This window comes from Crocodylus siamensis, chromosome 9, assembly GCF_052110815.1.
Source record: "Crocodylus siamensis isolate JL-2025a chromosome 9, ASM5211081v1, whole genome shotgun sequence".
Classification (NCBI taxonomy): Eukaryota; Metazoa; Chordata; order Crocodylia; family Crocodylidae; genus Crocodylus; species Crocodylus siamensis.
The window spans coordinates 72,865,117-72,891,299 of NC_143403.1; the positions used below are offsets into that span (position 1 = coordinate 72,865,117).

The 26,183-nt window shown below is 41.8% G+C and overlaps 1 protein-coding gene across 2 annotated transcripts in view; it reads left to right on the top strand.

Moving 5' to 3' along the window:
- Positions 1-26,183, top strand: part of GRK3 (G protein-coupled receptor kinase 3) — a 119,348-nt gene that overhangs the window by 39,840 nt on the left and 53,325 nt on the right. Inside the window, exons 3-5 of one of the 2 annotated variants that reach the window (XM_090062255.1) lie at positions 14,915-14,988; positions 23,160-23,261; positions 23,895-23,969. In XM_090062255.1, coding sequence (XP_089918381.1) covers positions 14,915-14,988; positions 23,160-23,261; positions 23,895-23,969 — 251 coding nt within the window. The remainder of the gene's footprint in view (positions 1-14,914; positions 14,989-23,159; positions 23,262-23,894; positions 23,970-26,183) is intronic. The other variant, XM_090062256.1, reaches the window with a different exon arrangement.

The following is a 26,183-nucleotide window of genomic DNA, read 5'->3' on the forward strand; positions in this document are numbered from 1 at the left end:
TTTTTTTTTTCCATACTTATTTGCCAAATAAACCCCCACAATGACAAAGTAGCCTCATTTTCTGGAGGTAGGCCTTTTCTGATGGAATTTAACCACATATATTTCCTGTAACAACTAAGCTGGTAAAATAACATGCTTTGGTATGAAAGTAATTGTCTTTTTAAATGTACAGTGTCTTTACTTGTTTGCTGCCCCACAGTTTAGTCAGCGCCATGACAAAATGAATCTTAACATGGTCACTAGCTGTGTTCTTTCTTCTCTAGTTCACTTTTTCATTCAGGTCCTCAGTGTTGAGTTTATCTTTTGCTTTTCATTCATCCCTGTCTGTGTGGTTCTCCTTTTGCAGTCAGTTGGCATTAGCATATGGGTGGGGGAGAGAATATGAGAGACATATACTATTCTGAGATTCAGGGAAGATAATTTTCCTTCTTTCTGTCATTTTCAAACATTTTTAAAAACGAGTTATTATATGTGCAGTAGTCAGAGGGGCATATCATGACGATCATATTCCTACCGTATTTGTTCATTATTAAGGCAAACTCCCAGAGACTTCAGTGAGAATTGGACTGAGTAAAGTCTGAGCACGTACATCAGGATTTTGTTTTAAGCAATTTGCAGTTGCACATGAAAATGAAAGTGTTCTGTATATTTATTTGGCCATCCTTTTATCATTTGAATTAAAGTGTTGGCATTTGACGCTTTGACAACTGTTGGTCCTGACCTTTGAAAGAAAGAGCTAAATAGTAAGCTGCTGTTGTTGTATCTGGAAAACAATTAATATCCTGGATAGTCATTTAAAATTTAGCGTGTGCATTTACCTTGGGCGTTTAGCTGCAATAAGCAGCTTTCCTCTGCTTGTTTCTCTTTGGGTTCTGACAGAATGGTCAGTATTCTCCATATATTGATCCAGTGGCTTCTTAAAAAAACAAAAAACAAAAAAGGATTTCCACTCCCTCTGACGAGTATTAAAACACATTGTAAGATACTTTTCCAAATTCTATACAGGCTGACCTCTGCAGTTCATATAGTAGGTAAATGCAGCTGTTAATATTGCTTTATACTTTTTGCATGTGGCATTTCAGATGCATGCTGTAGCAAATATAATAAAATGGCTGATTAAAACGGTTTACTTTCATTTCCTTTTTTATGATGTCAATATTTTAACCCCCCCCCAACTCCAGTGTGTTTGCTAATATGGATTTTCCTTAGAGTACAGCTTAAAATTTTCTCTCTGTCCTCATCTTATTTGATCTTCTCTTATCTTTTATCTATAGGAATCATTAAACAAACTACTTGCATTACTGTGGGCACGTCTACATGTGCATTAATGGGCTATAATTATGGTACCTGTAATAGCGGACACTAACTTAATGCTCCCCAATTGCTGCCACTGAGCAATACCGCTGGCACACATCTTTTATGAGACGCCAATGCATGGTAGACTAATTCTAGACTTATGGTAGACTAATTCTACTTTTGCCATGATGTGCTAATGTGTAGTAGAATTAGTTTAGTGCTTTTCTAGCAACTTGTGTAGACTAATCTCACTTCAGTTCTGCTCTACTCTGCATAGACTCTTATGCTGTCTTCAACATCTGAAGCTCCATGTACCTTCCAGTAGCACTTTAGTCCCACCTTATTCATTCTTTTTTTTCCTAATATCTGCAAGGAGAGAATGATAGATACAGTATAGTTTTGGTTTTTTAGGTTCTTAAAAAAATATTTTAATGGAATAATTAACATACCTGTAGCTCCCTGGTTTATACGAGGGCAGGTAAGGTAAAGAAGCACTTGTGGGAATTGGGAGGAATCACTGGTGGTGTGTTGATTCCTAGTGGCTTCAGCAGCGTGTGTGTGCATAGGAAATGCCTCTACCCACCCGCTGAAAGAGTCTATAATCACCAGCAAGTGATACTGGTTTCCCCTGGCTGCATGGGGAAGCTTATCAATATAATCCATTTGGATCCATTGTCCCGGACCCACTGTCTTCTGGTGGAGAAGAAGCCCGAGGTCCTTTGGCTTTGCTTCCTCCCTGTCATAATGCAAACAGTTCTGCACCCGTTCCTTTACCTCTTTGGACATCCCTGGCCAGTAGGTAATTTCCTGCACCCTGACTGTAGTGGCTGCAGGTGCGTCATGTCTGAGACTATGACAGGCACTAATAATTTCCTCTCGACACTCTGGGGATGGCACCCATCTCACCTCCCCAGTTTCCTGATGAACAGCATACTGCTCCTGAACTATCCAGTTTTGGTGGTTTGGGGACTGGGTCTGTATTGCTGAAATGTCTCCCTGTGCCCCTTTCTTTGCCGTGGCATCTGCTAAATGGTTCATTTTGGCTTCTGAGGAGTCAGCCTTTTGGAGACCCTTAACATGTCGAATGCATAGTGAAGATGGATGCCTTTGAATCCATTCCCAAATTGCCTGCCGATCGGCTTTCTGTGCAATTTCCTTGCCATCAGCGTCATGCCAATTAGCTGTGTTCCAATGATATACCCAATGGAGCAGATTTAGCACAGAAGTCCAAGTTAGTGTAGATCCACAGCTTCCCTTCAGGTGGGTTATGCTGTTCAAGGAGTTCCCTTATGGCTCTTATTTCAGTGGCTTGAGCTGAACTACCCTGCTAGCAAGGGACCCCCTGTCTGATCATTATTTAAATTCACCACTCTGTACCCAGTAAACTGCTTCCCATTTTCAAGGCTGGAGCTCCCGTCTGTAAACCACACATGGGCAGGGTGATCCTTCGCTGCTAGATTTGTCTCTAGCAGTGGAGCCTCAGTCACTCCCGTATCCCCTTGACAGGGATCTGTACCAGGGTGGTCGTGAGTGGTGCCTTCTATTAGCAAAGTGTATGCCAGCATATCTGTTTTAGTCTGGGTTTCATGTTGCACTCCCTGTCCAGTTGGGAACAATGTCCATTGAGCGAGCTGGGTGTTGGACACTTTAGACCCTGTCAGTTTTCCTGACAGAATGTATTTTAGGGGTGAGTGGTGTGTTTGGATAATTACCGGTGCCATTTCTGTGAGTCCTTCACATTTTGCATAGCCCGTGCTGCAGTTGGACATTCTCGTTCACATTGGTTAAAGTCAATCTCTGGTCCTATCCATTTGCGGGATTCATAAGCTACAGGTACCAGCTTGTTACTTGAATCCTTTTGTAGCGGTGTGGCTGATAGATCCGTGTCATTCGTTACCAATTTAACATAGAACGGTTTTGACGGGTTCGGGTATGCCAAAGTGCTGGTGGTGCTTCGTCCTTCTGTCTTGGACCAGGCCCAGAGAAAGAGGTCTGTCCTGCACAGCAGACCCTTCCTGTTGGCATAGAAGATTGTACTAACCTAGAGGAGCAACATGATCAACCACCATGCTGACTGTGAAGCCCAATTTAGTCAGTCTTTTGGCTGAGTGACTCCAGGCCATTGAGCACCTAGCAGAAGGACCAAGACTTTGGCTTTCAGTGCATATTCCATGGGAAGACGCTGTAAATGTTGGTGGGCAAGTCTGGCTTATAGCTGTTTATCTAGTTTGAAGAAGTTTGCTTTAGAGGTCCTGAAACCAGTGTGTTGCAGAGAAATTTTTTTTTTTTTGGTGCTGATGATGGGCAGTATTATTTTGCTTAGGACATTTAAAATAAGACTGGGCAGAACGCTAGACAATATGATGTGAGGAATAATCGTGTAACCCAACAGGTCTTTTCTCTTATTTTGATGAAACAAGCTTTCCATGGTTTGGGGCTTGGGAATGACACTCTTGAGGAATAAAACTCTTAAGAAGTTTGATCTTTGGAAAGCCTTGCAGAACATAGAGGAAAAAGTAGGTTTAACATGGAAAAGGTGAGTTAAATTTGTGTTGCTTCCAATGAGAAATAGGAGTTGACGGATGATTTTAGATGGCTAATTGGACTTATATATAGGCTTATTGGATTTTCAGTACAGTAGTTTCATTCAGGTTTCGTGTTAAATATATTGCACACCTAAATTCTGAGTTTTCCTTGAGATTTCTTACATGGGACCTTTGTGTGGGTTTTTTTATTATTTTATTTATACATGTGTATGATAGAAGAGGGAGAAAGTATAATAGAAACAGCTTGGTATTATGCATCCAAGGTGTGTTGTGTGCTTTTATTTCTCTCTAATTGATCAAAAGTAACAACTGGGAAGTTATTACATCAGCGTTTTGGATTAAATGCAGTCTGATGCAAATGGGGGCAGCTTCCTTCCAGCCAGCGGCTTATAGACCGGCGCTTATAGACGGGGTTGGTCTGTCCTGTTTAGTCCAAATCTGCTTCTGCCTTAAAAACGTTTTTGACAGTCTTTCTGAAGGAAAGGTGTTTGACTCCAATCCAGGTAGTAGTCGGTCAGTGGATGTTTCCAAGATTCGTTTGATTCCTCTCACCCTGATTTTAAAAAAAGCAAAGAAAACTATGTTATAGTATCACCTTTCATCCACCATAGTAGCCTTAAAGGACAATTTTAGATTACTTTGAAATTCTTGTATTATTTGCCCCAAAGATTTCAGTCCCCCTCCTCCCCCCAACCAAAAAACAAACCAAACCAAAACAAAGCAAAAAACCCAAAAGCTCAACCCCACTGTGGGATGAGATGTTGTATATGAAATTGCAAGCAGATTAGTTTGGTTTTGAGACAGTTAGGACACATTTACATATTAGGTTTAAAATTAGAAGAAGACTGCAACTGTAGCTGTGCTCCATTACACTAAGTGGAAATGGAGAAAAATCTCTGTTAAAAGACAAGAATAAGTGAGAGGTTATTAACACCTTACTAAAGATGTCTCAGCATAATGACAGCCTAGCAAAAATGGCAAAGCAGCGACCGGTTCTGCTGCTGTCTTGCATAAATGACACTACCTTCCTTCTGAATAGTGGTGTTTAATAGGACTTCTTGTGCAATAAGATAGTGCTGTACTTGGAAAGATCATGGAGAGCAGTGCACAGCCCAAGAATGCAGGGACTTACTGGGATTAGAGCTAAGAAGAAGCAAGCTTACATAAAGCTGTGGCATTTGCTGAGGTTTGCCAAGAGAAAATAATATAGACAAAATGTGAAATGAGTCAATGTGCCAGTCCAAGACTGCCAGAGAAGAGCTCCGGAGTCGATGCATATCCATGGTAACCTACCTCGAAGTAGCCAGTCTTGGCAGACGGTCAAAAAAGTTGTGTGGAAAGCATGCAAACCACGTGGTGCCTTCATAGAGGGAGATGTGCATTAATAGTATTGATAAATGAGATACAAGCTCTTCAACATAGAGCCATTGGCCAGGTCAAGGTAGTGGGCAAACTATTAATTACAAATATAGGGTAATTAGTAGCTACAGCTACATATACTCAGACCCCAGCCTTGCATTTCCACGTTCAAAATAATAACAAATGTATATGGTAAAATCTTGGCGAGTTTTTCCATTGGAATTAGGTTTTTACCTGAAGTTTCTGAAATGGTGTTGTGGATTACTAATTACTTGAGATAGGAAATGATCAAACTCTGCATCTCTGCATTATTTAGAAATAGGTTGATATAAGAAGCATGATGCAAAATAAGTGATGTTTTAAGAAAAACAGGTTCTGAAAAGGCTTGAGTCATCTGAGTAGTCTCTCTGCCTTTCTGTGTCGAGTCTTCCTGGCACCCAGTTGATCTCAGAAATATTGAACAACTTGCCTCTCATTATCCACTACCAAATATCAAGTTGGTAGTTGGCTATGAAGTTCAAGCTTTCTTCTGTATCCCTGGTTGGAAGTTATTTTCTCTTGCTTTATTAGATTTGGTGACATTTGACAAACTGATCAGACCTAATTGGTACTGTCCATGTATATAAGCAGAAATGTTTTCCAAAGACTGGAGCATGAGAAAATGAGTTAGAAAGTGGAGATCTGGAGAGAAGTGTCCTAAGACCTCTACTGGTGTATTTTGTATTATAAGTGGCAATAAGCAAAATGTGCAAAAGACATTTTACTCACCACAGCCACTTAGCCAGTTGTTTTTTGAATTGTACAGACTCATGGAAGTAGTTTCCTTTCAGGCACAACCCATAAAAATCTTTCTTCTACACACAATTTCAGGATCATCTTGGCTGTAAGATTATTGTCTTTAATCTTTGGTTTCTGTTTTTTTTATTTGTCTTTCCTTGGGTACAGTTGACCTGAATTTATTTTGCGACGGTAGTGTTAGAGCGTGGTGTCATAGTCGTGATGGTCCAGGAATTAATGATGAGACAGTCAGGACCAATTGCATAGTAGGGATGGATAGAGGTAGACAAGCTGTCGAATGCAGGATATTCTTCTTCATTTCGCTACTAATCAGTCCTCTGCATCTGCTCTCTTGTAGTCAGGGCTGCTTCTGCCGGTCGCCTTCAATATTGATTTGAGAGGATTGGTTTCCAGCTTGAAGCATTTTAACGTGGTGGAGAACGCTTACAGAAAGGGTTGTTTAGCAATGGGATGAAAGTGCAAAATTTACTTCACTGAAGGAGGGTAAAAGCAGGGCTGTTGTGTTCAGTTCTTACTAGCCGCTCTAGTTTGAATTGCTGCCTGAATCTGAGCATGATGGAAAGTTCACCTGGGATCATCACGGACACTTCTGATGCGTTGGAACCATGAACGGGGCCTGTACACAACTGGAACAAAGAAGAAAGATGAAAACGAAAAATGAGTTGCACACATCTTTTTGAAGATGTACCCAGTCTATAGCTTGATAAGCACTTTCAGAAAGAACCAGTCCCCAAAGTTAAGAACTCATGAGATGAAAACATTTATATATTCATTTTTTTGGGTAGGTCTTGACACTTTGGAACACTTGATGGCGGGTTTCTATTGTCTCCCCAAGCTTGAAAATCCTAAATAACTACTTGGTTTTCTCCCTCATCACTAACCCCCAAATTCTTGCCGGCCTCTTCCCTTCTCACAGCAGTTGTGCCCCCCATCACGGCTCTGTCCCTCTGAGCCCCAGCCTCAGGCCTTCACCCCAGTCTCCGTCTCAGGGCTCTACACGCATCAGTTTTGCCCACACCTCGCATTTCTGTCCCCAGACTGCAAGGCCCATGCTTCCTGCTCCCTCCAACCTCTGTGACACCAGTTATCTCCCAACCACATTGGCTTTGCCACGTGGTACCAACATTGCCTTGTTCACAGCCCCAGATCAGTTCCATCCCTTCAGCTTCTCCCTGACATTTGGCCCCCCCACACCAATTCCTTCCCTCTCCAGCAGTCCCGCAATATCAGCGTGGCCCGCAATACTTCAGCACTCGTATCTGCAGGTAAACCGAACATCAGGAGTCCTTTTTCACTTGTTCCCCAGCCAGATAGCTTATGATAACTTGTTGAATAAACAGATTTAGCTAGTAAGTGTTTTGCAGAGCACACACTGATATTGAAGTCAAAAAGTTGCCAGATGTGTATCACCGAGCATGAGCTTTATACACAGAAAATCCTGAAAGAACTGAATTCCTGCCTGTCAACTGGAAAATGAGCTGTTGTACGGTGGGAAATGTACACTGCCCCAAGAGTAATATCAAAAGCAAAGGCCATGCAAATCCCAGCTTTCAGCACCTGGTCTTACTCTGTGAAAGTCAGCTGGCAGTATTCCTGTCTACAACGAGCAGGATTAGACCATTATACGCCCTTCCAGAACTGTAAAATGAACTCAGCCCTTGGTTATCTTGAGATTGAATACTTTCATCACTGAAATTGCATGTCTGACAGTACTTCTGGTTCTGATAGCATCATGCTGTACTGAGGGATATATCTAAAATATAGCCCTGGACGTGTGCGAGTTCCAGATTCGAAAGCATGAATTCTTATTAGCAGTTCTATGAAGAACTTGACTTTTGACGAATGAAGTAATTTCATCTACTTGAAATGGAAGGTCATGCACCATGCAGTTTTTATGAGCTATTTTATGGAGAACGAATGACGTACAATGAACATGGTTCTTTCCCCATCGATTTCTTAGGGGGGTGCTTGGAGTTTATCTTTTCAAAACGTAGAAATCCTTCTTTTGCAGGAAGGTGCTTGTGTGAAATGTGCCACATAGGTTCTGGAATGTGATGCTTTGAACGTACGGCTTCTCCTTCTTGGACCTTGCACTCTCCTAGGAAGGATGCTAGGGCAGGGCCTGAAGGCCTTTAGAGCAAGTCTGAATGATCCCATGCAACTGGCTCTATCTATCCCGCGATGTTCAGGAAGGGGGGAAATTCCTTCTCTGTTCTTGTGGAGAAATAGTATACCCTTCCATTGATGATGGTTGAACATGAGTGAAAAATTAGCACGTTGGCCTTATCAAGATGCAGCTATCAACTTTTTTCAAATGTTTTTTTCCTAGCTATCCCTAAATTAATCCAAAATTTATTGATCGTGCTGTGCAGTGAGTTGCATATGTGGCCAGCCAGGACTTCAAAAAAATTTGCACACCAGCGAAGGGAAGATGGAGACTTCATTGTCTAAAAACAGTGTGCGTGTACTCCGCTTTTGATGGAGCCCTGATTTTCCTCCATTTGCTTGTCTTGACACACTAATCCTGAGTGGATCATTGAGTAAAAAATGCTTCTTTTATGTAAAATTACCATTTTTTCCTCTGAAAGTTGAGTGCAAGTGGATGGGAAATCAGAGAAGCTTTTGAATAGGAAGCTGACACGAAGATATGGCACCTAATTCTAGTTTTCCAGAACCAGATTTCCTTGCACCTTTGCTATTTGAATTTGGGGTTTGAAGGATTCAGTTTGTCTAAGAACTGTAGATTGTAGTGTCTTTTCTACCCTGACAAATAATTTGAGCAGTCTGTGGTGGAGGGGCTGCTTCAAGTTTTAATAGGCCTCATGACTAAGTTTCCAACTACCCATCATATATTTAAAAAATAATATTGCAAACAATTTTGTTTTATCATGAATAGGCATTTATTAACTGTATTTCCTTCTCTAACAGCTTCTGTTCTGCTTGCTGTTGACTCCTGAGTTTTGCATAGAGATATGATAAAATGAAAAGCTAGCAAGAATAGGTCAGTGCAAAGCAGGCAATACAAAAATGGTATTGTACAATGCTGTCACAAACCTTTACTTTTCTACAATAATTCAATGAAAAGTTTGTGAAAGACTGAACAGGACAAAAATATTTGGCATGGTATTGATTAAAAAAGAAAATTGCTGCTATATTTTCACACTCTCCTCCTACCAACAGTTGCCTTTGTTTTCTTTTGGGTAAAGAGCCAGTTGCTGGGAACATGCCAGAGATTTTTCTTTGACGGCATTCATCACTGTTTGTGCCACACTTTAGTCTCTTAATACTTCAGTAATTGCATGACTGTAGTCTTCCTTAGTTCATTGTCTAAATAAAGGTCTAATTAATTTAGCATTATTTTACTCTGTATTGTTGATGCTTTTTATCATGTACAAAGTAAATTAAAATATTTAGCAAATGAGTTGTAGTTCCATAAATGAGATCCACCAATATGAATGTAATTTGCAACTTTTTTTTTAGTTCCTTTGATTAGTATTCACACACACGAACCAGTTTGTCTTGTTTGTCAGTGGGCTATTTACCTATGTGGGGGGTGAGGGCTGGGGAACAATACTGTGGTTGGAGGACTAAAATGCCTTTCAACTGTAATCCACTGCATAAAGGAAATACAAATTGAAACAAATGGTACAAATAAAATGCAGAGCAGAACATGGCTCATGAATTGGAAACTGCAGCTTCCCCAGTATGTGCTTGCTGAGGCCGGACATACAGAAAACTCTAGTTACTGATAAATAACCTGTCTCTTTGTGCTTCTCTTTACACTCTTGAGCACCTAGCAAAAGTTTGTAGGCCACAGAAAAAAATCGTGTATGTGCATGTATCCTGGGAGAAGATGCAGTTGCTTTTTGGATTAAAAACCTGCTTTACACCTTGGGTTAATTTCACATACGTTATACCAAGGAGAACTTGGTTCCACCACTGGCTGAGTAACTGGTTCTCCGGTGGCTGACAGTAAGTTTGCTTTTGATGGAAGCAAGAAAAGAATACTGTGTATATGATGATATTATTCCTCATCTGTCCTCAAATGGGGGCACTTTAAAGAAGTTTGTATTTGTGATTGGCTTGATTGCTTTTGTAATATGCAGTAACGTGAAGGCGGAGATGATGCATTACGTTGGGTAATAGACTTTTTTGAGGTATGTTATAGACAATTAAGATTTGGTAAGCTGGGTAAATTAATTCAGTGGTATCATCTTATAGACCACAACTCGTCTTTTATGATAGTAAGAAGTTGTGATTGAAATGTTTTCTCCTGTTCTTTGGTCTGGCCAAGAATGCTATTTGTCATTTTTTACCTTTTAACAGCTTTTTTGTATGTTGTAGCTGAGCTCAGGAACATCTCGGGTTAAATGTCCCTTTTGAAAGCTGTATTGAGTTCAGGCCAATATGTTCTTGTCAGGCTATAATATATGACTATGTGGATCAAATTTTCATGTATGAAAAACATATAAATCAATAAGCAGAAAATAGCAAACTGTTTTCCTGTGCATTAGGAAATAGGTGCTGTACTTTATAAAAAATTAGCTTTCTTTTAACTGGGACAGAAGCGATCTCTTCTCCCCTCTATCACCAATGCAAATCCAAGGGATACGTGTATGTTGGAAAATGACACATCCACTCTGATAAGAGACGCATTGCAAAGGCAAATTGCAGCATTTTCCCTCTCGAGTATTTGCAAAGGTAAACAAAGCCGGGCTGCCAACCGAGCCAGCGGTAAATGCCACATTGTCTTTCAGTGAGTATGTCTGAGCACATTACAAAGCTAATATTGTATTCTAGCAGTTTTCAGAATTTTTCATATTGTGAGCGTGTTAATAGTCTCTTGTGAGCCACATCCAATTTCATATGTGATTTGCATGGCTCCCTTCCCTTCCCGTAATGTGCCTGTGGCACCTCCAGCAGTTGTGTACATGGAAAGATAATGTTAGGAAACTATTTACTATGTGATAAAAAATGGACTGAATGCATTGTTTGTGATGGAAGAGGTTTATCGCATTTGGTTTCATGTCGAGAGTGGAATAGTACAGGGAAATTTTCCTGAAGTGAGGAAAAAGAAGAATAAATAATATGGTGTTTCTGGCATTTTTGGTGGGGTTGACTAAGGTTTCATCACCAAATGTTAAATAATTGCGGATTAAGTTGTTTCTCAGGAAAACGCAAAGCTTTCACTGTGTGTGGTTTTAAAATGGGCCTAATCATGATTTAATGTTAACAGCCCTCTGTTCAAATTGTATCATCATTTCTTTAAATTTTTAAGTCATTTAATATAACACCTGCTGTGTTGAAACGTTCCTTTTTCATTTCAAATGCAACTATTTCCATTTTATTTTGCAAATGGAGGTGCAGCCACAAGAACAGTTTTCATAATTGTTCAGTTGAAAACATATCTGTTTAAAATTTTTTCATGATACGTAGTTGGCCCCTAATTAAAGCAGAACCCTGTTGAGAATAAAACTGAAAATAGAAATTTAAATCCTATCTGATCCTTTGCTATGCATGTCTCTGCCTAATGGAAAACAGAGTAAAGCAGGCCATCATGCTGAAATGTGTTGAGGCTTTACAGAATAGACCAAATATTGCTTTCATGTAGCAGTTCACTGCTAAATTAATCAGGACTGACATGCAATCAACTTTTAAAAGGCATCTTTCAATTTTATACTTAAAAATACCTTTCTTGTATTCAGTAAGTTGTCTTGCATTGTGTTGTATTTTCCGTCTCTTCTCTACAAGCTCCGTATCAATATACACCGTAACGGAGAGTATCCATAGGTAAGACCGCCAGTTTGAACAAGTTTTCCATTGTCAAATGGCTAATAAAGCTTGAAATAATAAGTGAGTAGTATTTGTGGTCATCTGAATCTTGCTACTTAATGAGGTCATAGAGACTGTTGAAAGGAAGCAAGTCTGAATAATACAAACGTGTGCTTAGATGTTTATGTTTCTGGATTTAATGTTTAAAACTGCTAGGAAGTCATGTAAGTCCCGAAAGAAAAGTGCGTAAGTTAGAGACTGATTGCTCCTCTGGCTGTGGCAATCCTGGCACGGCCTTGAGGAGCTCGGGGATGGGAAGAGCTCTGCCAGCTGTAGAAGTACAAGGTCATTTCTAGAGGCCATTTGCTGCCACCTATTGGGCAAAGATCTGTATCCACTGTGCACCAGACACGGAGGTTTCTTCCGTCCCGTGCATGTGTGACAGTCTACCGGTTAGCTTGCCTTTCACAGCTATTACTTTTTGCCCTTAAAGCTATTTTTTTACTGTCTGTGGAGACTGCAGTTGGGTGTACCAAGGATTACATTAATACCTTGGACTGCAATTTCCAATCGTGTAAGAGTCGTGTTGTAACTGTGATAGTCCAACAAAAGTCATCGCCCTAAGAAATCCTTGCCTCCACATAATTTCTTGACCAACTATGCAAGGCAGTTTTGCTCTATTCCACCTACATAGTTGGTCCAATAAAACTACCGCCCGAAGAAGTCCTTGCCTCTTGCACAGCAGTATAAAGACATGGTTCTAGAAAGCTTCTTTACTGAAAATATGGCGCTGTGGAGCCGGGAGAAGTAACCAGGTTTTCTGTGCCAGTATGTGAGGACAAGACTATTTTAATGCATGCTCCACTAAGCGAAAGACTTGGGTACAAGATACCTGTTCCCTCTCTCCACAAATGTGAAATTCCTGCACACATCCCATCAGCCAAAGACTTAAACCCATCTCAGTGCTCCTGTTACAAGTTGATGGCAGAAACCTTACCTTTCGCCATGTTCAAAATTGACTTTTGTGTGCTTCAAACATTGTCAAAAAATGACTTCCTTGCTGCTGGTAATAACTTTCTTTGGACTAACTGTGGTGTTGGGAGAGATGTTAGCTGAGCTTTCAGACACAAAAAGCCCTTCCAGGCTTGTGTAACTTCTCCCAACTATATAGGTCCGGGGCAGGCAATTATTTTGGGTGGGGGGCTGCTTACTGAGTTTTGGCAAGCCATTGAGGGCCACATGATAGGCAGCCAGAAGCATATAAGTATTAATTTTCTAAATTTTTAGGGGCCCTGTGGGCCAGATAGAATGGCCTGGCGGGCCACGTTTTGCCCATCCCTGATATAGGTCCTATAAAAAATACTGACAACAAGCCTTGCTTCTCTTCTTCCTGGGCCATCTCTGCTACAGCAGTATGTCCTTGCTGCTGTCTCTTTAGAGTCTCTCATTGGAATAAGGTGAACATTTGAATTCTTTAGCAGAGCTGCAGTTTCAGAAAGATCAGGGAGAGCTTCAGTCATATTTGGGCAGCCTTGTTAATTAATTTGTCTGACCCCTTGCTTCTTAGTGTGGCTTCTGGGGTTATGTTCTGGGCTTTGAGTTGTTCCTATTGACGTGAAGAGCAAGAGTCTATTAATTTCGGTGGGCTTCAGAGTGGGTCACAAAGCATGTGAAACGAGTAAATAAAGCAGTTCTGGGCAGAGTTGGATTTGTGATCTCGTTAGCATGGCATTTACAGCCATTGATGCAGAACCTTTTAATTGAGGGCTGATTCACTCAGTCCTAGATGCATGTTTTTCTTTGACCCACATTCATTTTTACTGGTCCTAATCCGGTTTCTTGGAAAATTTTCTTCTATACAAACAAATATTTCTGTGAGTATATGTAATAATGGGTTATTTCTCTACTATTAGTAGTTTTTTTGAAGATAATATTTATGGTTTTCATTTGCTCCTTGGCCTATAATTTATGAGCCTTCCCCTGCCCTGGATTTGCCTAGTGAAAGAAAAGCAGCCAGGGTCAGTTTTGTTTATGCTGCATATAACGTCTCTGATGCAGCTCTGCTTTCTCCGCACACATTCAGTTTTGATCCCCTTCTGAAGTTTTACCATTCATGTCGATGGAAAACAGAGTCCAAAAAAAATGTAGGGAAGTATTTTGCAGCAGGTAATAACAACTGTGGTTATCTGTGAATAACTGTTAATTATGTCTCAGTTTGGCTTGCTTTAGTATTTGAATTTCTACTTTCATGCTCTTATCTACTTACAGAAGCTGGTGAAATGCCAGTGTGTACTTAGTGAGACCAAATAAGGAAGGGCATTCGTTGCTGAAGTGAACTACAAGCACGTGCATTTACAGCTTCCAGAGTCTTTTAGATAACCAAGGCAATTAGCTTTGGGAACAGATGTCCACATTAAGCTAGGCAAAAGATAGTTCATGGTGGCAGATATCATCTGAGCCATACATAAAAACAGTTGGAGTGTTGAACAGAGGTTTTATTTATTTATTTTTTAAATTAAAACAGTTTACTCAAATTATTTTCAAAGATTTTTAAATGTGGCCACTCTAGTCTGTGTGGCAAACATTTTTCTCGATGGGAATTTAACTCGATTGCAATGTTGTGAAATGTATCTGAATTAGTGGGTGCTAGTAGCCATAAGATACAAGCGCTGGGAGGTTACAAAAATGGATTAAAATGGTTTATTGCTATATTGTGTGTTTTAGACCTATTAAAATAGGAAACTATCAATAATTTCTGTTTATACTTGTGCAATTCTCAAAATTTCTTTTGGACACTGAGTTAGAAACAATCACATTAGATGGCAGACCAGACATGAACAATTCCAGTGCATAAAGGTCAACGTGGTATAAAAGTGATGATAGGTAAAACCCAGCATCGTTTAATGCAACTGTATGTATGAAAGGGAGGGGAGCTAATAGCAATACTTATGCGTTAGATGCATTTTCAAATGATTGTGCAGACATCTAAGCATTGTAATTAATGAACACAAGCAATTAGGAGTGCTAACAGGAGGAGGGAAAAAACCCAATCCAAACGCTGATTAGTTTATGCCCTTGTCTGGAAATTGCCTTTTAATTAATGTTTCCATTTTTTAAGTACTATTTTTTCTTATTTATTTTAGGATTTTTACTTTTTAAAGATTACTGTATGAATGAGATTGATGAAGCTGTGCCTCAGCTGAAGTTTTATGAAGAGGTAAGCAACCTTTTATCTTCAGTTGGTGCTGTCTGTGTTTCAGAAGCTGAATTGCTATTGTCTGGGACAAAACTAAAAACTGGCGTGTCTGTGCGCGTACGTGTTTGTGCCTGGGAGTGAGGTTAGGTAAGAAGGGTGTACGGTTTTTAACAAATGTACATTTTAAGATCGTTGCAGTGATTTCTTGTTATATTGGTAATGACCACACTAAGATTTGGAAAATAGGAGGCTGAAAGGAGAAATCTGTGTTGCTTGTTTGGATTTGATCTGTGTTGCTGTTTGCACATATCGGGACTCAGGCTTTTAATTAAAAATTGATTAATCAAACATTTGAAGAAGTAGAGTTATAATGGATTCCTGCCCTTGGCGAGTTATTGGGCATATTTAGTTTTTGGTATCCTAATGCCATTGGGGTGTAGAAGTTTCTGGCTGATGGAAACGATGATGATGAGAGAGAAATTACCGCAGTTGAGACAGCCATATTAGCATTCATCAGATCTCTGTGCTCAAAGAAAACTTGAAAAATACCAGCAGGCTTCTGGGAGGGGGAGAATCATAACTGTGACTAGAATAGGTTTAGGGTTATTAATTCTGTTTTTTCTGAGACTACAGTGAAGTTATTTTGCCTTGGAGGGAAGCCAGACGTATAGCCAACATTTGCTGGATGCTGTGACTCATGCTAACGCTGCAATTGAAAATGAGGTTTGGGCTGGACTCCTCAAGGTTGTAGGGCCTCTAGTTTTTCTTTACCTCTTACAAATTCATTAAAACAGAATAAAAATGAAGAACAGTTAATGCTATGTTCTTTTAAACTGTTGCATTTAGCATCTGTATTCTGCCTTTTAAAGCACATCTATGATTTCTGTTGATGTTGTTAAGAAGACTCGTCTATGCAATTCCTTCTTTTTTTTATTATTACTTAGTCTGTGTTTTGCAGTAGAATACAGAGGCTCCCAGGTAGGATCTGGCTTCATTGCACCTTATTTTTTAGCTATTAATCTACATGCAAAGTATTCTTCTATATAGTCTCTCAAGCAAAATGCCATAGGATCTGCAAGGTGGGAGACACTTAAACCACTTTGGACAAAGTGCTAGGTGAACCATTGTACGCTGGCAAAAAGATCTGCGTGGAGTGATCTTTTGAACTCTGCTTTCTGAGATTCATTAAGAAAGTAGTGCACATCCTTTACAGTCTTAAACTCTGTATTGCATCAAAAAGAGTCTGTTCCAGCTTTGGGAATTCTAAGAGTTGTGTGAAATAAGTGGAACTGCCTCATCTCCTTGTCCACGTGTTAATGTTTCTGATGTTTGAAAATCTGCTGATGCCAAGATATTCTTGGAAAACAAGAGAAGGGCATGCTTTTGATCTTCAGTTGCTGAGATGATGAAGATAACAGAAGCAGAAAAGCTTTTAACATTTGCCAGTTACCATTGGAATTTGGAAGGTGTCTTCCTTGCATCAAAAGGAGCTGAAACCCAAATAAGGTGTTAGACAGTTACAGCAAGAATTTGGGCATGATTTACTGTGCGTCAGTGACCATGCAGGTTTATAAAAGAAAACCTGCAATGATTAAACAAGGATACCAGATGCTTTAGGAAAGCATGAGCACTTAGCTGACTCACGTGCCTAAAGCAAAGCATGTGTTCATGTGCTTGTTGGATCAGGCTCCAACAGGGAAACTGTTGTCATATTTCTGAAGATATCAGCTAAAGAAATAAATAATAATTTTCTGGTGATGAGAACAGAGCAGCATAGTGATTAGGGACTTGTTTATATAAGGAAGAAAAGGATAAACCCTAAGCTATTTTGAATGCTGCCTTTACTATGGCAACAAAGGTTGGCAACCCAGAAATCAGAAAGTAAGTCAAGAAAGTTAAAATTAAGACTCATTCATTGGAGAATTGGCTGAAAACAGGGGGCACGCCGGGTGCTCAGAAGTTAAGGAATTTGAGCTTTGGCAGGTTCCCCAGAGAGTTCAAGCTCTTTAATCAGGGATCCTGCCTCCAGTCTTTTGAAGCCTATGTTTAGAGACTGTCAACAAAAGTACTTCAGTTGATCTCCATCGAGATAATAGCGCATAGGGAGAGAAAAGCAGTCCTTAAAGTACTCATGTCCCAAGCAAGCTAGCTGCTTTTACTTGCAGATTCAAGCTACCACCTTGGCATGCAGTCACGAGCATATGCAAAGGCCAGCCAGCGCATTGGGTAGATCGCAGGATCAGCATGCTCACGCCGGCTCACTGCATGAAGCAGCGGGGCTGCTGCATGCAGTATATATAGAAGCAGCACACCAGTCCAGAAGAAAGGTCTGGAGTAGCATCCAGGGTGAATCGGTCTAGTGGGGACATTGGCATCACCTAACCACTTAGGGCATAGACAGATGTAACGGAGATCAAAAAGGACACCAGGGGAAGGGGTTATGATGCGACTGTTGCATCTTCACAGTTCTGTGATTATACAAGTGCAGCAAAACGACTGCCTCTTCAACCCTGTTTCATCCAAGGTCAGGGTTAGAGAGGTTTAGCTGACCTGTATCACTGCAGATGCACCCTCCTGGAGGGCTGCCTTTTTGCTTCGAAAGGGGTTAAAGGGTATTTTTGTAACTGCTAACGAGATATGAGCTGCTGCTGTTCAAGTAGGTAGGAATTCAGGGGGACCTGAGGGTTTTGCATGTGGAGTTTTAAGAACTCTGATGAAAATGGTTGTTTGTTGGTTTTGCAAACTGTAACAGTCGGCATGTCTACATGTGCTTTTATGCACATCTAAACTTTAACGTGCATTTGCCTAATGCACAGTAAGGTGATTTAAGTGTACATCTACACGTGTACACACTAAGGCTCATTAACATTGTGTGGACCAATTTGGGATTAAAGCTAGTCCTAAATCAGTCGACATACACAGTGTTAATGCGCCTTAGTGTATCTACATGTGCATTAAAGCGGTTTAGCTATTCGTGCCTAAATTTGATACCTGCTTTTGCAGGTATCAAATGTAGGTGCGAATAGCCTAAAATCACCATTTTAAAGGCGCAATAAGGATGTGCATGTGTAGACACGCACCCTTAATGCGCCTTTAATCGGGCTAAAGCGGCATAAATTGGTATGTGTAGATGTGTCCTATATGTGGTAGAATTAAAAAGTTTTGTCACTTGCAAACTGACTTAAAGAAAAGCCTGGGCAGTTTTCAGGAGGAGATAGCTTGATTTAGGAGGCTGTCAATGCCGCTTTTGTACCAAACCCAACACAGTCATAGCGCTAGGAATCTAATGCATCAGGAAGACCTCTCCAAATTAAGTTAGTATTGTCCTTGTATGAACCTCTAAAAAGGGAACGTTCAAGATGGGAGAGTAATTGGCAAAGGTGCTAATGTCAAGTAATGGCTTCCTCAGGAAAGACCCAACCACTGCTCGTTTGAGACTATTTTGCAGGCGTAAATATTCCTGTATTAATTCAGAGCCAGATCTGTTTGCTGGTATAGCAGAGGCTACTCTGAACACAGGGCTGCTTTTTATCATTCTCTCTTTAGAGGTTAGCTTCCGTGAAAATATATATGCATGGTTTCTGAATGTGGGCTGTGTTATTTTGGATTATTTGTAGATGTTGTTTGGGATTATCCCTTTATAAGAAATGCTCCCTTGGATGCTGGGTTAGAGTTCTTGTAGCAAAAACCAAAATGAGACAAAAAACCAAGAAACAAACCCTGCTGTCTGTCTAAAGGTAATTTCTTAACTATAAAGGTAACACAAATGAGAGATTATGTGCCTCATAAGGTGGCAGACTGAACGACGTTCTCTACCACCATTTCCATCTCTTTATATATTTAAGAAATCACTAGCAGCAAACCAAGAAGTCAGGTATTAACAGATTGCTTAGAAAAACCAGTTATGGTGTGACTGCTTCATTACTTCTGAAACCATTTCAAGTGCCTGTTAAGGATACTTAACAACATTTGACCTAAACTGTATTGAAAAAAATACTTTGAATGCCATGCAGTATATATTTAGAAAAAGATCCCTGAAATGTATTTAAAAAGAGGTTAAATCTATTTCCTTCTTTAAAATATTAGGTTTGAAAGATTTGCAATTTTTATGTAGTTGATTTACCAACACATTAGCTTCAGGTAGAATAATTTGAATAAATCGTTACAGAAAAAACTGCGAGATGTAAAAAGGTTCCACACTCGAGGGATCTCGTGTTGTTGCAACGTGAGTCACGAAGAAGCATTTAACTGGATGAGTGAGTCATCCAGCTCTGTCAAAAATCATTTTTTTTTTTTTTACATGCTTGAAATCTAAAGCATTCTAATTTCAGCATTTGAAAAGAAACATTGTCAGATAGTGTTGCTGAAGGTGAACTACAGCTTCAGCGCTTTCCAGGGGACTAGGAAATATGTGGCCCTGCTACCACAGGGTTTTTTTTCCTTAATTACAGATAGGTGTTGGCCTATTGGTGTTCCTTGAAGGTGTACACTCAACCCCCTTCCCTCATTTAGTAATTGTTTTAATAATCTTAGGATGGTGAATTACTTGTTTTCTTTTAAGTCTCAAATTGCTTCTGCCACTTGTTAAATGCATTTGTTGGCTGTCATGGACCCTTGGCTTTTGTTCATCTTTATGGGAGCTTTCTTCAGGGTCTGGACTATGTGACCTCTCCAGCTAGAAACCGATTGCCCCGGCCAGCGTTTGTCTCAATGACAGATGCGTGCGTGGGAGCTACGTCGCTTGTGCAGCCTTTACTCCGTGGGTCCAGAAGTGATGTCTGTTCCTGCTTTAGGAAGCAGTAACCAGGGCCAGGCTGAGTCTCAGTCCTGGAGTACTTTGATTTTCTTGATTAATGAGCTGATGGACAGACACACCCAGTGCTTCATTTGGATCCCGGTACTTTACTGATGGGTAATAAGGAAGTCCAGGAAATCTAAACTGAAGCCCTTCCTGCGGCTCTTAGATTATTTCTCCAGTCCTCCTCTTCTCTTCCTTGGTAGCACTGTTGTTTTTCTAATGTGCTCCTGAAAACTCTTGCACTGAAGAACTTCTCTTTGAAACAGAGTTCCTAGATGGGCAGTCTTTTTATGGTAGGCCGTGCTGTGGCGATGGAGTCCGGGGCTCTCTGCGGTAGAGTTTAAATAGGATGGTACATTGCTGCTTTCCTGAGTACACTGATAGATTTTTATAAGTCGCTGTGTGAGAGCAACAGAAAACCCGGAGTTTATCCTTAAATACTGTTTTTCCTTTGATATTGTCTTACTACATTAAACCAGAGTATTTAAGCACTCTGGGGTTTGGGTCTCCTGGAGCAGTAAAGGTCCTTCTGTCTCCCAGAGCTGGCAGAGGCAATGCTTTCTTTTCTTTGCGCAGTATTAGGACTTTTGCTCACTTGACCAAGGTTGTGGAAGTGGCAGTACAGTTAGAACCAGGCAATCATTTCTTTTTCCTTGCAGGATTCTAACATCTTTAACCGGGATGATGTTTTTCTAGCACAGTGATGCCCAGCCTGTGGCCTGTGTGGTGGGTCAGTAGGGGGTGCTCCTGCGTTGAGCCACCCACCTCCCTGCGCCTGACCGCCTGCCAGGCTCCGAATGCCTCCCTAGGGGCACCTTATGCTTGGCTGACCCCTCTCCCGGAGCACGCTTGCTAGCCTGGGGGTAACGTCACCGCCACCACCCCGAGAAGGGACTGTCTTGGCCCTGTATCCTCGGGAAAACACAGGCCTAATAGTCCGATGGGTACTCGACCCGGTACAGGCACTTGGGGCGCTTCCCCAAGTTGGGGCAAAAAGTAAAGTCTCCCTTAGTCCGCAGACCTAAGGGGTCTCTTAGGCATAATTTAGACCCACCCCTCAATAAGTCTCCCACACCAGTCAAAAAGGAGAACGTTATTGATTACAAGGGGTAGGGTAAACTAGGGTACAGGATTGAGCAATATCTTAGAAATCCTAAAGAGCAAACAGTGTGGCGGAGGTAGCCTTTTGATCACGCACCTGTGTTACTGCCAGCTAGATATCTAATCAGATCTCGAGTAGCGTACTCACATGCATCTTCCAACGGCCGGTGAAGTTTCCTTTTGGAGGCGGGCGGTTCCTTGCTCATGAGTTTTGGGGTGAGAGAGAGCCAGTTTCAGATGGCAAGGCTTCTCTGTGTCCCCCGCATGGCTGCTGCCTCACCTCATGGCCGAAGAGCCCGCCTCCTCGCCCATCCTAACTTACATAGCCCCTGTGACCTCATTCACCTGGGCCAGTGGAGGTCAGCCCCGGTTGGCTCTCCGCCAACCAATTTGAAATGCATCATATGTTACCGGGCAGATCCCAGCCCACCAGGTAGATGCCCCTCACCCGGGTGGCTGATGCCAGTCCCGTGGGCAGAGGGAGCAGGTTCCCCCCCACCCAGGACTGCAGCCAGCTCAGGTTACCTAACGAGACAGGCTGAGGTGTGACTCCTCTGTGCTGGCCCCTCTAATCACATTGTCACAGGGCAGAGATTTGGGGGAGAAACCGAGGTGGCTTTCTGCCACACTCTGCAGGCCGGATCTGGCCCATGGAGCTCCCCAGGGGCCAGAAATTTGGCAGTGGGGGAGTGCTGGCAGAGTTGATTGCGGATTGCTACAGCAATTAATTCTGCCACCCTTCCCTCGCCACCACGTTTCTGGACCCTGGGGAATCCGATGGGTTGGGGGCTGGACTGGCATGGTAGATCACACCTCTGGAGTTTACCCCTCTACAGGGCCAGACATGGGCATGGGCGAACCGGGCGGCTGCCCAGGACCCGGACAGAAAGGGGGCCTGAAAATAGTAATTTTTTTTGTTATAATTATCATTATCTCTGGCGAAGGGGGGGTCCAATACTGAAAGTTTGCTCTGGGCAACCTGGAGTCTAGGTATGGTGCTGCCCTTCGTGCTGACCCCGCACGGCCTAACCTCATGCATCAGGCCCACAGATTTAACAATAGGTGGGATTATAAATACCACAATGTAATCAAGTTGATTTAACATTGCCATTGGAACCGTTGGGGTAATGCTTGGTAGTAACCCAGACCGATAGCCAGACTGTACTGTGAAATGGGCATTAGAAATTCTTGAAATACAAGATACCTATAATGCCACATTTGTCCTTAAAAGGATCTAATTGCAGTGGCTCCTTCCTGGCGCACAGTTTGTTTCCCACTCTGAGCATTTTAAGAAGCTGGTGCAAGCACAGAAATCTCTTTTCCATGGTAACTGATTAAAGAGATTGATATCACTGATTCAGCTCATTCCATTGAGAGGCCTGAATGCCTCTCACAGTGCCCGTTTGCTAACACATGCTTGGAAAGCCTATCTGTTCCAAAAATAACATGGCATGCAACCGGCTTGTGCTGTGAGGATAGCCAGGTGGGATTGCAATTGTACTGCTGCCATAGCATGGGGTGATTTGGTTTCCTGTACTAAGCCTGTCGGGAGTCAAGTGCATTTTTTCTTCCCAGGACTAGGACTCTGCCATCACTTTTAAAGAAAAAGAAAGGAAGGAAAAGCCAGTCATCGTTAACATTCAGGTGTTACCACTAGGATGTTTGCAGAGTCTAAAATGTCGGTATTTTTAGTTAGCAGTCTTTGCTAGATGAGGTGCTTTCATCCCTCTCAAACACTGTGTTGAAGTCTGCTGTATTTTGTTCCACTTCCTATGTCGAAGTGTGAAAACTTTGCATGCTTTGCTTCCAGGGTAATGGCTCTTCTTGCTTGCCCTGCAGGTGCCGAATAAGAAAGGAGCACATGGCCATCATTTATCAGTGAAGAAAAGCAGCAGTTTTATGCCTCTTCCAAAATAATGAGTCACATCCATGTACCTTTACCTACCAGGTCCCTTACAGTCTCAGGCTCATCCTTGTTGCACAGTTTACAAGACAACTAGTGCTTTATTAAGTAGCATACGTGCCTCTAATCTGGCATTTTTCACATTTTTCAGATAAACGTGTACCCCATTTTGAGAAACACATTTGGCAAACAAATCCCAACATACCCAGGGATGGAATGAAAATTGTGAGTCCACCTTCACTGTAGAGTCAAAACCAACACCACCACAATTGACTGCACTGAGAGCGTGATAAAAGGGAATAAGAATTCTGTCAGAGTGAAAACCCTTTTTTCTTAAATAAAGACTTTAATTAGCTCTGTTGACTTGTTCCTTCCTTTCTTTTCTTACAGATAAAAGAATATGAAAAACTGGATTCTGAGGAGGAGCGTTGTAGCAGAAGTCGACAGATTTACGACACGTACATAATGAAGGAGCTGCTTTCCTGCTCACATGTATGTGTTTTCTGCAATTTCATTTTTTAAAAATTTAAAAATTTCACTTTGGCTTTAAGTTCCTAACAAGGTTCTTTAATGAAAGGACAGTAAATAAGTAAAGGTCTGACCAGAGAATTGCACAGAACTCGAGGTAACAGCAGTATCTTTCATGGCAGTAGCTTCTACTGATTGCACAGTGACACTTTTTGTTTTATTAAAGGTGGACATATTTGAAAGAGTTCTTAAAATAATTATAAGATTTCAGCAAGACCCATTTCTCTTATATAGGGACTTGAATTTGCAAACATTTTACATGTACTTTTTCTCATCTGTAAGTAGTAATCTACAGGTTAAACGCATGTGCTTGCCAGGATTAGGGTGAAAGAGTGCAGTTTTAAAAAAACAACAACCCAAAAAACAACTTTTAGATTGACAAATACATGGTCATTTTCTTCTCTTTAATGCCCTTTCTTTCTTGAAATTAGTTTTGCATTTTATAATTAAATGTTGGCAGGCAGTTTGTTTAAAAGTTCCAAAAGAAATTAAGTTATTGGTGGCTTCCTGCAAGAAGTTTTGGCATCCGTGATTAAGATTTCAAATACTTCTTTTTCAAATGTTTGTTTTAAAATCAATATTTTTATTTTTCAAAAGCCGTTCTCAAAGCAAGCTGTAGATCACGTACAATCTCACCTAGCCAAGAAACAAGTACTTCCAAATCTTTTTCAGGTAAGATGAAAACAATTTGAAAGTTCAGGTTTCCTTTGATTATTTGAATGTAGTAAATTGAGGGAACAGAACACATATTTAAAGTTATAGCAGATATTGGATAGCCTGTTTCAGAAGGAATGTGAGCAAAGTGGTACTGGGAAAGATTTTGATACATATCAGTTAGGCAAGGTTTCTCATTTCTTTGTTCCTGTTAAGGATGGTAAAAATTGTGAATCAGTCTTCCTTAGCCAAAGTATCTCTGAACGTATTTATAAAGACAGGAAACACATGGCTAGGGTTTACCCTATGTTCGTTACCTGCGGAGTTGCATGGGAAATTATTGTTGGCAAGACCCAGGGGTTTTTTTTTGCTGAAGGTGCAGGGGTATTCCAACACACTGGCTACCAGGGGAAGGTGTTTATTGCAGCTTTGGCCTGTGACTTTCTGCCCCAAGAACTGCATCTGCTTCCCTTTGGGGGATGAATGATATGAAGTCCAGATATTACATGCTGTACGGAGAATTTCTTACCAGTAGAAAAATAGCCTGGGAGCTGGAGTGCACATATGTTTCAGCTCCCTTGCTGGAGAGCTTCATAGGTGCACAGGGCGCACTGGAGGACTGCTCCCCGGGCCACCCTCACCCTCAGGGGCATCCATCAGCTGCCAGCCTGCCCTCCCTCCTTCCTGGGAAGGGGGCCGGGTCTCAGCTGGCAGTTGTCAATTGGGAGACAGCCCAGGGAGAATGCCCCCTCACCCCCGTCCGGCCCATCAGCTGACTGGCGGGAGAAGGGAACGTTCTGCCGTGTGGGAACCCTCCCGGTTTTCGCTGCAGAATAGCCTTGGCTCCTTGCACTCCTGTTCTGGTTCAGAGCAGTGGAGACAGTCTGCTGGGGTATTAACCCCTTCTGGGAGGGTTGCGGCTGCAGGAGAATGCCTCCCCGTTACCTATCAGGTGACCGATGGCAAAGGGGGACCCATTCCTAGAGTGTGCCCTTGGTGGGAAATCCTCCTCCCCAAATCAGCTGAGTGGTGGGAGAGGGGGTAATTTTCCTGTGCAAATCCCTAAGGACTCCCAGATAGCTCACCCTTGGGTGGCCTGTCAGGGAGCCAGTGCTTTCCCTCCCTCCTCCTCTCTCTCTCTGTAGGGAGGGAGAACAGAGGTGCTGTGGGATAGTGGGTGTCCTCCACGCTCAAGAGATGTGTACAGGTGTTCATGTGAGATTGGGAGGAGGTATATCGTCCTCATAGGCATCTGGTCTAACTTCTTGAGGAAGAGCCAGTTCTCTTCCATAGGAAATCTCTTGAATTTCTGTACGGCTCTGTGCCAGGAGAAAAGCTTTTCTCCCACCGCAAGTGGAATGTCTTCATGAGGCCTTGGTGCAGTTGGCCTTGGTTTGCAAAGTGGTGAGCACTTTGGTATACATATGGCATGGCACTTCAGCACGTGCTTGGCTTGAAGCTCATGAGAAGCCCCACTGATGTCATTAGGGGAATGCAGAAGTACTTAAAGTTAAGCATCTGTTTAATTATTTTGCTGGACTGTACTCAGGGTCTAACCCCTTGCAGAAGCTTTCTGAGTGCATTTTGTTGGCCCTGCTGCTTTCATTTGCAGTCAATCCAGTGTAATAATGTCTAGCTGGTTTTATTTAACTGCTTGGTAGTATTTCTTTTTCACCCAGCTAGGATTTTGAATTGACCTAGGATTTGGGCCGTAGTCCACAAAGTACCAAGGTATTCTAGGTCAGAAGTTCCCAACCACCAGGCCACGGCCGGTTGGCTGCAGGGTCATGGCACAGGCCCCCGCTCAAAGCTCAGTCTGTTCACCCAGGTGAGTGGCTTCTGGAGTCGCAGCTGAGCTTCTGGGGTCAAAGCTGGGCAGTGGGGCAACCCTGGGAGGGGGGCAGCCAGCTCCGCACACCACATCCCACTCCCACTCCCACTGGGCCACAGTAAAAAAAAAAAAAAAAAAAAAAAAAGGTTGGGAGCCACTGTTCTAGGTAACCTCGTTACTAGAATATAAGGAATTTTACACAGCTGTTCAGAGAGTGAATTGGATGATCACTCTGGCACCACCAGTAAATTACATCTTTTAATGGTTACATGGAGTCCCTGAGACATCAGGGGCCTACATCTCTTGAAACATAAACTAGGGTATGAAGCTCAGAGTTCAACTTAATGCCTCTAGAAACCTGAAATATCAACAAAGAAAAAAATTGTAATGCATGTAGGTTT